Below are 12683 nucleotides of genomic sequence, written 5' to 3'. Positions count from 1 at the left end.
CATCGTACACTCTCGTCTCCTCTCCTCTCGTAACTATAGTCTAGTCTCGTCTACGTCTCACACGTCTCCACTCGTTGGACACTTTCGTCTGGTTCTAAGACACATCATACAGTCTCCTCACGACTAGACACGTCTCGACTCCTCACGACACTATCGTATCCTCCAGTCTTGTCTGTCCTCGTATCGTTGTCTCTTCTGTCTCGTCTGTTCTAGTAATATCGCGTCTCGACTCTATCATCTCATTCTCGTCTGTATCCTCTGACTCGGTATCGACTCGATCTACGACATTAATGGTCACGACTCGGTACCACTAGTCTCCTCTGACTCGGCTAATGTCTCGTCTCATATAGTTCAGGATCTCGTGCTAATATCGTTTCCAACTCTACACTTCAACTCCTAGTCTGGGTCTCATATCGTTGGTCTACGTATAGTACTGTATAATCTAGACTCGTCTCGTCATCGTCTAGCTCTCGTCTCGGTCTAGTCTCTCTCGTATGTCAACCTCTCTCCTACTGACTAGTCTAGTTCGTCTAGTAATAGATCCTATAGACTAGTATAATATATTCTCCTCTATATGTCTCGTCTCCTCTCTACACGTCACTAAGACACCTACTCGTCTTTGGTCTCGTCTCATGCCTCGTATACGGTCTAGTATCCTCTCGTCTCTTATCACATACATACGTCATGGTATCGGTACACTACACCACATACTTACTACTTCCACACTTCACTCTACATCTATCTACTACACTCTACATTCACTCTCACGTACACTCACACTCACTATTCACCTCCACCACTCTTACACTACACCTACATTGCTCACGTACACCTCTAGCTACTACCACTCTACATCCTCTTCACGACACGTCACTTACACTTCACTACTCTACATATACCACTTTCAGTCTCAGTAACGCACTCTCTCGATCTACTACATTACTCAATACACTACACCTCTACCACTCTACATTCACTACACTACATACCTCGTCACCTATAGCTAGTCTCAAAGTCTCACTCTAATCTCGACTTACACTACACCACACTACATGACACTACTCTACAACTACACTACTCCCTACACTCTCTACACTACTCCTCACTACACTACCGACACTACTACACCTACACTACACCACATCTTCTCACTACACTTCACCACACATACTACTACACTAACGTCACTTCAGGCACTCTACATTCTCACTATCATCACCTCACTACATCTATCTAGCACCGCACTTACACTTCTCCTACCACTACCGACACTCGACACTTATCAACGTCTCACTCATACAATACAGTCCACGTCTCTTCACCACTACTAGACACTACACCACACTACACTACACTACACCACACTACACTACACTACACCACACTACACTACACCACACTACACTACACTACACCACACTACACCACACTACACTACACCACACTACACTACACCACACTACACCACACTACACTACACTACACTACACCACACTACACCACACTACATTACACTACACTACATTACACACTACACTACACCACACTACACTACACTACACTACACTACACCACACTACACTACACTACACTACACTACACCACACTACATTACACTACACCACACTACACTACACTACACCACACTACACTACACCACACTACATTACACTACACTACACCACACTACACTACACCACACTACACTACACTACACCACACTACATTACACTACACTACACTACACTACACCACACTACACTACACCACACTACACCACACTACACTACACCACACTACACCACACTACACTACACCACACTACACTACACTACACCACACTACACTACACTACACTACACCACACTACACCACACTACACTACACTACACCACACTACACTACACCACACCACACTACACCACACTACACTACACCACACTACACCACACTACACTACACCACACCACACTACACCACACCACACTACACCACACTACATTACACACTACACCACACTACACCACACTACATTACACTACACCACACTACATTACACTACACTACACCACACTACACTACACCACACTACACTACACCACACCACACTACACTACACTACACTACACTACACTACACCACACTACACTACACTACACCACACTACACCACACTACACCACACTACACTACACCACACTACACTACACTACACTACACTACACCACACTACATTACACTACACCACACTACACTACACTACACCACACTACACTACACCACACTACATTACACTACACTACACCACACTACACTACACCACACTACACTACACTACACCACACTACATTACACTACACTACACCACACTACACTACACTACACCACACTACACTACACCACACTACACCACACTACACTACACCACACTACACTACACTACACTACACTACACTACACCACACTACACTACACCACACTACACCACACTACACCACACTACACTACACTACACCACACTACACTACACTACACTACACCACACCACACTACACCACACTACACTACACCACACTACACCACACTACACTACACCACACCACACTACACCACACCACACTACACCACACTACATTACACACTACACCACACTACACCACACTACATTACACTACACTACATTACACACTACACTACACTACACCACACTACATTACACACTACACCACACTACACTATACTACACTACACCACACCACACTACACCACACTACACTACACCACACTACACTACACTACACCACACTACATTACACACTACACCACACTACACTACATTACACTACACTACATTACACACTACACTACACTACACCACACTACATTACACACTACACTACACTACACTACACCACACCACACTACACCACACTACACCACACTACATTACACACTACACTACACCACACCACACTACATTACACACTACACTACACCACACTACACCACACTACACTACACTACACTACACTACACCACACCACACTACACCACACTACACCACACTACACTACACTACACCACACTACATTACACACTACACCACACTACACTACACTACATTACACTACACTACACCACACTACACTACACTACATTACACACTACACTACACTACACTATACTACATTACACACTACACTACACTACACCACACTACATTACACACTACACTACACCACACTACATTACACACTACACCACACTACACCACACTACACTACACTACACTACACCACACTACACTACACTACACTACATTACACTACACTACACCACACTACACCACACTACACTACACTACACTACACTACACTACACTACACTACACTACACCACACTACACCACACTACACCACACTACACTACACTACACTACACTACACTACACTACACTACACTACACTACATTACACTACACTACACTACACTACACCACACTACACTACACTACACTACACCACACTACACCACACTACACTACACCACACTACATTACACTACACTACACTACACTACACCACACTACATTACACTACACTACACCACACTACACTACACTACACTACACTACACTACACCACACTACACTACACCACACTACACCACACTACACTACACCACACTACACCACACTACACCACACTACACTACACTACACTACACCACACTACACTACACTACACTACACTACACCACACTACACCACACTACATTACACTACACTACACCACACTACACCACACTACATTACACACTACACCACACTACATTACACACTACACTACACCACACTACACCACACTACACCACACTACACTACACTACACTACATTACACTACACTACACCACACTACACTACACCACACTACATTACACACTACACTACACCACACTACACTACACCACACTACATTACACACTACACTACACTACACTACACCACACTACATTACACTACACCACACTACACTACACCACACTACATTACACACTACACTACACCACACTACACCACACTACATTACACACTACACTACACTACACTACACCACACTACATTACACTACACTACACCACACTACACTACACCACACTACATTACACACTACACTACACTACACTACACTACACTACACTACACCACACTACATTACACACTACACTACACCACACTACACTACACTACACTACACCACACTACATTACACACTACACTACACTACACCACACTACACCACACTACATTACACACTACACTACACTACACTACACCACACTACATTACACTACACTACACTACACTACACTACACCACACTACATTACACACTACACTACACTACACTACACCACACCACACCACACTACACTACACTACACCACACTACACCACACCACACTACACTACACTACACTACATCACATCACACCACACCACATTATACACTACACTACACCACACCACACCACACTACACCACACTACACTACACCACACTACACTACACTACACTACACTACACCACACCACACTACACTACACCACACTACACTACACTACACCACACAACACTACACTACACCACACCACACCACACCACACTACATTACACTACACTACACTACAATACACTACACTACACTACACCACACCACACTACACTACACCACTACACACTACACTACACTACACTACACTACACTACGCTACACTACACTACACAGCACTACACTACACTACACTATGCTACACTACACTACACAGCACTACACTACACCACACCACACTACACTACACCACACCACACTACACTACACCACACCACACTACACTACACCACACCACACTACACTACACTACACTACACTACACTACACCACACTACACTACGCTACGCTACACTACACTTCACCACACCATGCCACGCCACGCCACGCCACGCCACGCCACGCCACGCCACACCACACCACACTACACTACACTACACCACACCACACTACACCACACCACACCACACCACACTACACCACACCACACCACACCACACCACACCACACCACACCACACTACACTACACTACACTACACCACACTACACTACAGTTACCTGAGATATTGTAAAGTATTGTGCAAAACAGCAAATGACTGAAATGGGAGACAGCATGTGCAAAGAGCAAAAAGTGTGCAAAACACAGCATGTAATTAGATTGATGGATGTATATCGGAAGTGTGTGTATTTGGTGTAGGTCTTTGCAGTCCAAACAGTTGATGTGTGTGTGTGTTTTGCTCAGTACATTTCAGTTATTGAGAAGTCTGATGGCTTGTGGGAAGAAACTGTAACACATTTTGGTTGTGAGGCCAGAATGCTTCGGTACCTTTTACCAGACGGCAGGAGGGTGAAGAGTGTGTGTGTGGGGTGAAGAGTGTGTGTGAGGGGTGTGTGGGGTGAAGAGAGTGTGTGAGGGGGGGTGGGGGGTCATCCACAATGCTGTTGGCTTTTCAGATGCCATATTGTATAGGATTGGCAGACTGTATATTTATAATCACACCCCCAGTGTCACCCAGATGAGGATGAGGTTCCCTTTGAGTCTGGTTCCTCTCAAGGTTCCTTCCTTTACCATCTAAGGGAGTTTTTCCTCCCCACAGTCACCTGAGTCACCTCAGACTTGTTCATTGGGGATAAATACAAACACATTTAAATATATCTAATATTAATCTTAAATTTTGTATTATATTAATCTTTATATTAACTTTTTGTTCTATGTTTATGTTCTGTAAAGCTGCTTTGAGACAAAGTCCATTGTTTAAAGCTCCGTACAATTGAATTGAATTGAATTAAAGACCAGACCATACATCTGACTGACTGGTCAGACACTGGTTTTATCTATCTATATATATATACAGTATCTGACAGAAGTAAGTACACCCCTCACATTTATGTAAATATTTTATTATATTTTTTCAATGTGACAACACTGAAGAAATGACACTGTGCGCCAATGTAAAGTAGTGAGTGTTCAGCTTGTATAACAGTGTAAAGTAGTGAGTGTACAGTGTATAACAGTGTAAAGTAGTGAGTGTTCAGCTTGTATAACAGTGTAAAGTAGTGAGTGTACAGTGTATAACAGTGTAAAGTAGTGAGTGTTCAGCTTGTATAACAGTGTAAAGTAGTGAGTGTTCAGCTTGTATAACAGTGTAAAGTAGTGAGTGTACAGAGTGTATAACAGTGTAAAGTAGTGAGTGTACAGCTTGTATAACAGTGTAAAGTAGTGAGTGTTCAGCTTGTATAACAGTGTAAAGTAGTGAGTGTTCAGCTTGTATAACAGTGTACATTTGTTGTCCCCTTAAAATACCTCAACACACAGCCATTAATGTCTAAACCACTGGACACAAAAGTGAGTACACCTCTAAGTGAAAATGTACATGTTGGGCTCAAAGTGTCAATATTTTGTGTGGCCATCATTATTTTCCTGCACTGCATTAACCCTCTTGGACATGGAGTTCACCAGAGCATCACAGTCCTCTTCCACTCCTCCATGATGACATCACAGAGCTGGTGGATGTTAGAGACCTTGCGCTCCTCCACCTTCCATTTGAGGATGCCCCACAGATTCTCAATAGGGTTTAGGTCTGGAGACATGCTTGGCCAGTCCATCATCTTTACCCTCAGCTTCTTTAGCAAGGCAGTAGTTGTCTTGGAGGTGTGTTTGGGGTCGTTATCATGTTGGAATACTGCCCTGTGGCCCGGTCTCTGAAGGGAGGGGATCATGCTGTGCTTCATGGATCAATCAATGAACTGTAGCTCCCCGGTGCCAGCAGTACTCATGCAGCCCCAGACCATGACACTCCCACCACCATGATTGGCGTCTGGTCTGAGCACTGACAGGGTGACCCCCCACCCACACATGTGATGGGTGTACACGCTTCTGTGAAATACTGTATACACTGAACTATACTATATTATACTACATCATACTATACCATACTATGTTATACTAAATCTAGATGACTGCGCACATGCACAGAGGGTGGTGACGTGGTGGAAATCACTCAAAAGCCTCATTTATTCTATTCAATTCAAGTTTATTTGTATAGCGCATTTTACAATAGACATTGTCTCAAAGCAGCTTTACAGAACATGAACATAGAACAGAAGATAAACATAAGGAGTAATATAAAGAATTAATATAATAAAAATTAAAAAATATATAATTCACGGTATGTATGTATGTATGCATGTATGTATGTATATGTATTTATCCCTAATGAACAAGTCTGAGGTGACTCAGGTGACTGTGGGGAGGAAAAACTCCCTTAGATGGTAAAGGAAGAAACCTTGAGAGGAACCAGACTCAAAGGGGAACCTCATCCTCATCTGGGTGACACTGGGGGTGTGATTATAAATATACAGTCTGATAAATGTTGTAGTGATGTAAAGATCACATGGAGTTCGCATCTCCTCTTTAGTATCACAGAGTCTAACTGGAGCTGGTAGATCTGTAGATGTCTCAGGATTCTCACAGAGTCGCCTTCGTCTCAGTGGAGGTCCAAAATCGTACGGAAGACGATCAGAGCTGGTACAATGTCTCTGTGTCTCGGCATGGATAGAAAAAAGAGAAGAGCAGTGCAGAGGGATTAACATATCTGCTGTTCATAAAAATGTGCAAGACTGATGTAATAGAGCACAATATTATGGGATGTATTATGTGTACGTCTGACTAAAGAGATGAGTTTTTAATCTACATTTAAACTGTGAAAGTGTGTCTGAGCCCCGAACACTATCAGGAAGACTATTATAGAGTTTGGGAGCTAAATAAGAAAACGCTCTACCACCTTTAGTAGACTTAGATATTCTGGGAACTACCAGAAGTCCTGAGTTTTGTGATCTCAGAGAGCGTGAAGGATTGTAACGTGTTAGAAGACTAGTTAGATACATGGGAGCTAAACCATTAAGAGCCTTGTACGTAAGTAGCAGCAGTTTGTAATCAATTCTAAACTTAACAGGTAGCCAGTGTAGAGATGATAAAATTGGGGTTATATGGTCATACTTTCTTGTCCTAGTGAGAACTCTGGCAGCTGCATTTTGGACTAACTGTAGCCTATTTATTAAAGATGCAGGACAACCACCTAGTAATGCATTACAATAGTTCAGTCTAGAGGTCATGAAAGCATGAACTAGCTTCTCAGCATCAGATACAGACAGGATGTTTCTCAGCTTGGTAATATTTCTGAGGTGGAAGAAGGCTGTTTTTGTAATATGGTGATATGATTTTAAAGACAAGTTACTGTCTAATAAACACCAGGTCTTTCACTGTCGAGCTACTAGTAACAGTACATCCCTCTAAATGGAAGGTAAAGTGTGTGAGTTTCTGTGTACTGGTTTTTGGACCTATAATTAGTATTTCTGTCTTATCAGAGTTTAACAACAGAAAATTACAGCTCATCCAGTCTTTTATCTCTCTAAGGCACTGAGTTAATTTGGACACTTTAGCTATTTCATCTGGTTTTGATAAGATATATAACTGTATCATCAGCATAGCAGTGGAAACTAATCCCATGTCTTCTAATAATGTTCCCTAATGGAAACATGTATATCGAGAAAAGCGGACCTAGAACTGATCCTTGAGGGACCCCATAATTAACTGGTAATAAACTGGAGGATTCACCATTTAATTCTACAAAATGGTATCGATCAGACAGGTAGGATCTAAACCAACTTAAAGCCTGTCCATGAATACCTGTGTAATTTTGTAAGCGATCTAGGAGAATGTTGTGATCTATAGTGTCGAATGCAGCACTAAGGTCTAGTAGAACTAATAGAACTTATTTATAAGTGGTGTATCAATCTGCCATCATTTGTTTCACAGGAATGATGACACTGAGAGAACATCATTTTTATTAGAGCTTTATTAACTAGTACATTATTTAGTACATTTTCAATAAAAATTTAAAAAGCAAAAGCAAACGAAACAGCAGTGCATTTTGGATTTTCATGAGTGTGCTAGATATTTTATTGTGACAAAAAAGTCTGAATTATCGTCAATAATCAAATGTAACAACAAGCAAACAGAATAATGAAGTATATTTTGCAACAAAACTTATAATCACAAATCATGCTGAATAAAATGTTTACATAGTCTAAAAAATACTTTTAAATCCTTCAGGCCCACAGTACAAATATTTAGTTTTGAAACTGAAAAAAAGAAAGTACATTTTCTAACGTTTGTAATAAAAATAAAGCAGGACATGAAGGAGCTGATATGAATTTCCTAACAGATCATAATGAAGGACTTCACCAGTGTGTTGTTCTGATGTCTCAGCAGTGAGTGAATAAGCTTCTCAGCATGATGGTGAGACGTAAACGCTCTCTTCTCTCTACAGCATGGTGTTGTCATTTTTCCTGCTCCAGGGCTGATGCCAGTTCTGGAGCAGCTCAGGGTAGGTGATGAGTCGCTCTCCTTCAGGTGAAGGGGCGTAGCGGTCACAAACATTTCCCTGAAGGTTTGGACCACAGATTGCCGTGATGGAGATGAAGAGTGAGCCATGTTTCAGCTTAAACTGCTTCTTTACGTTTTTGCCTTGCATAGGAACAATGTTGAAAACGCCCAGGCAGTTATCGTCCCACTTGTTATCACGATCCCACACCTCAAAGCGCATAGACCTGTAATAAGAATAAAGAGTAAACATGGGTTCTGTATTAAAATGAGTTCTAGAATGTGATTGATCAGAAAGTGCTCTAACAGAAACACTCCTTCATTTGGAATATTATTTTTAAACCTGTAAAGCGACGATGTAAGAAATAACCTGAAGGTCTAAAATTTGGTTTGCCCTATTTACTCACTCTCTCTTTGACAAATTCACAGTTCCAAATTTAATGTCATAATTCCAGACTGGGAAATCGTTATTCCATATAACTGGCGTGGATTCTCCTCTCTGCCCGTAGAAGACTTTAACATAGCCGTCGGTCTTGGAGAAGTAATCTCCCCAGAGTCCGGCTGCTCTCTCCACCTTGACGGTCAGGTTTGCGACACCAGGGTGACCCGGACAGCAGTTTGAGTCGATATTTTGGTGCCCACTGCATTTGCATGCACAGTTAGGACTACGGTGTCCGATTTTACACTTAGAGGAGCAGGAGGATGAAACGGCGTTCTTCATCACATAGTGGCTGATGGCTTTCCGAAGAGCTTCTCTCCTGGCCGAGTCGCTCATCACGAGCATGTGCAGCGGTGACAGCCTGTATGAAACGACTCCAGGGATGGTCTGCAGTGTCTTCATCCACGCGTTGTATCCATGCTGTTTATCTGGGGAGAACAGAAGATCCGCACTGCCTCCATTGCCACCAAAGACCTCAGTAACACGATCCGAGAAGGTGGCGCTGAAGCTGTTTTTGTTTTCAAGTTTATTGCTCTTGCTCTTGCAGTAACTCGTCTGACCTTTAACTTCAATGCCCTTGATCACAGCCGATGCCTCGGCAGAGAGACAGTTACTGACATCTCGCACTGACAGACCATTCATGGCGATTTGGCACGTGCGCACTGCGGTGATGGTCTGCACGCGACCACCTAAATTCACCTGACGCAGGTAGTGAGTGCCAAAGATGGAGAGGAAGTGATGGTAAGCGGATTCAGACTGACTGTTATAGGACGCAGGAAGAGATTTCACTGAGTGGATGAAGTCTTTGGACAAAGGAGGCTGGACCTTCACTCTGAGCCTGAGAGAGAGGGAGAGAGAGGGAGAGAGAGAGAGAGAGAGAGAGAGAGAGACAGAGAGAGAGAGAGACAGAGAGAGAGAGAGAGAGAGAGAGAGAGAGAGAGAGAGAGACAGAGAGAGAGAGAGACAGAGAGACAGAGAGAGAGAGAGAGAGACAGAGAGAGAGAGAGAGAGACAGAGAGAGAGAGAGAGACAGAGAGAGAGAGAGAGAGAGAGAGAGAGAGAGAGAGAGAGAGAGAGAGACAGAGAGAGAGAGAGAGAAAGAAAGAAAGAAAGAAAGAAAGAAAGAAAGAAAGAAAGAAAGGGTTGGTGCTGTTGTGAACATTAACTAAAATGAGTCTTGCCCACTTTAAGTCACTGGCTGTCTTCAAACAAGGACTAAAGTTTGTCCCCTGAATGTTCTAGAGAATGTTTCACTGATAAAGCTGAGACCAGTAAAGAGGGAGACAGCAGAAGATTAATAATGACTAATACATTTAAGAGTAATTTTTGTTACTTTTTTAGACATTAAAACAGGTACAAGTGGAAGCAATGAAACACCTATTTTGTTATCAGGAACATTTTGTTTGTGATGTTTCTGTTGTGTCTGATGTTGTGTCTGATGTTTCTGTTGTGTCTGATGTTGTGTCTGATGTTTCTGTTGTGTCTGATGTGTCTGATGTTTCTGTTGTGTCTGATGTTGTGTCTGATGTTTCTGTTGTTGTGTGTGATGTTTCTGTTGTGTCTGATGTTGTGTCTGATGTTTCTGTTGTTGTGTGTGATGTTTCTGTTGTGTCTGATGTTGTGTCTGATGTTGTGTTTGATGTTTCTGTTGTTGTGTCTGATGTTTGTGTTGTGTCTGATGTTGTGTCTGATGTTGTGTGTGATGTTTCTGTTGTGTCTGATGTTGTGTGTGATGTTTCTGTTGTGTCTGATGTTGTGTCTGATGTTTCTGTTGTTGTGTCTGATGTTTCTGTTGTGTCTGGTGTTGTGTCTGATGTTGTGTGTGATGTTTCTGTTGTGTCTGATGTTGTGTGTGATGTTTCTGTTGTGTCTGATGTTGTGTCTGATGTTTCTGTTGTTGTGTCTGATGTTTCTGTTGTGTCTGATGTTGTGTCTGATGTTGTGTGTGATGTTTCTTTTGTGTCTGATGTTGTGTGTGATGTTTCTGTTGTGTCTGATGTTGTGTCTGATGTTTCTGTTGTTGTGTCTGATGTTTCTGTTGTGTCTGATGTTGTGTCTGATGTTTCTGTTGTGTCTGATGTTGTGTGATGTTTCTGTTGTGTCTGATGTTGTGTGTGATGTTTCTGTTGTGTCTGATGTTGTGTCTGATGTTTCTGTTGTTGTGTCTGATGTTTCTGTTGTGTCTGATGTTGTGTCTGATGTTTCTGTTGTTGTGTCTGATGTTTCTGTTGTGTCTGATGTTGTGTCTGATGTTTCTGTTGTTGTGTCTGATGTTTCTGTTGTTGTGTCTGATGTTTCTGTTGTTGTGTCTGATGTTTCTGTTGTTGTGTCTGATGTTGTGTGTGATGTTTCTGTTGTGTCTGATATTATGTTTGTTGTGTCTGATGTTTAAAGTAAGAATGCGGCTGCATGCTCTGTATCAGAGCTGCCTAAGCTTTGAGTCAGCTCTTCACACTCGAGTCAGGGAGTGATCTCCAGGCCTGAGCTGCTGAACACACACTTTGAAGTGAGAGTGTGTGAAACCACCACAATGCTCCAACAGCAGTTTCTCTCTGAAGCTTCTGCAGAAACACTGAATACATACAAGACCATCATAACAACACTGCTCCACCATCACAAACACTTTTAGTGACTACAGAACATCTCCACATCTCTGTTGGACAGCAGACAGAGGAATGAATTTATGAAAATGACTCATCACACACACACACACACACACACACACGCACGCACACGCACACACACACAC

At 42.4% G+C, this 12683-nt stretch overlaps 1 protein-coding gene across 1 annotated transcript in view; it reads right to left on the bottom strand.

Moving 5' to 3' along the window:
* Positions 1-8950: 8950 nt before the first annotated feature.
* The window catches only part of prf1.3 (perforin 1.3), a 5564-nt gene continuing 1831 nt past the window's right edge, over positions 8951-12683 (bottom strand). The window contains exons 3-4 of the mRNA XM_060857351.1: positions 9903-10772; positions 8951-9722 (exon numbers count right to left, since the gene is read on the bottom strand). Of these exons, the coding sequence (XP_060713334.1) occupies positions 9437-9722; positions 9903-10772 (1156 nt within the window). The 3' untranslated portion in view covers positions 8951-9436. The remainder of the gene's footprint in view (positions 9723-9902; positions 10773-12683) is intronic.

The sequence above is a fragment of the Tachysurus vachellii genome, chromosome 21 (assembly GCF_030014155.1).
Source record: "Tachysurus vachellii isolate PV-2020 chromosome 21, HZAU_Pvac_v1, whole genome shotgun sequence".
In the NCBI taxonomy this organism is placed as follows: Eukaryota; Metazoa; Chordata; class Actinopteri; order Siluriformes; family Bagridae; genus Tachysurus; species Tachysurus vachellii.
Note: the sequence above shows the minus strand (reverse complement) of the source record. Positions and strands in the feature narration are given on the sequence as shown.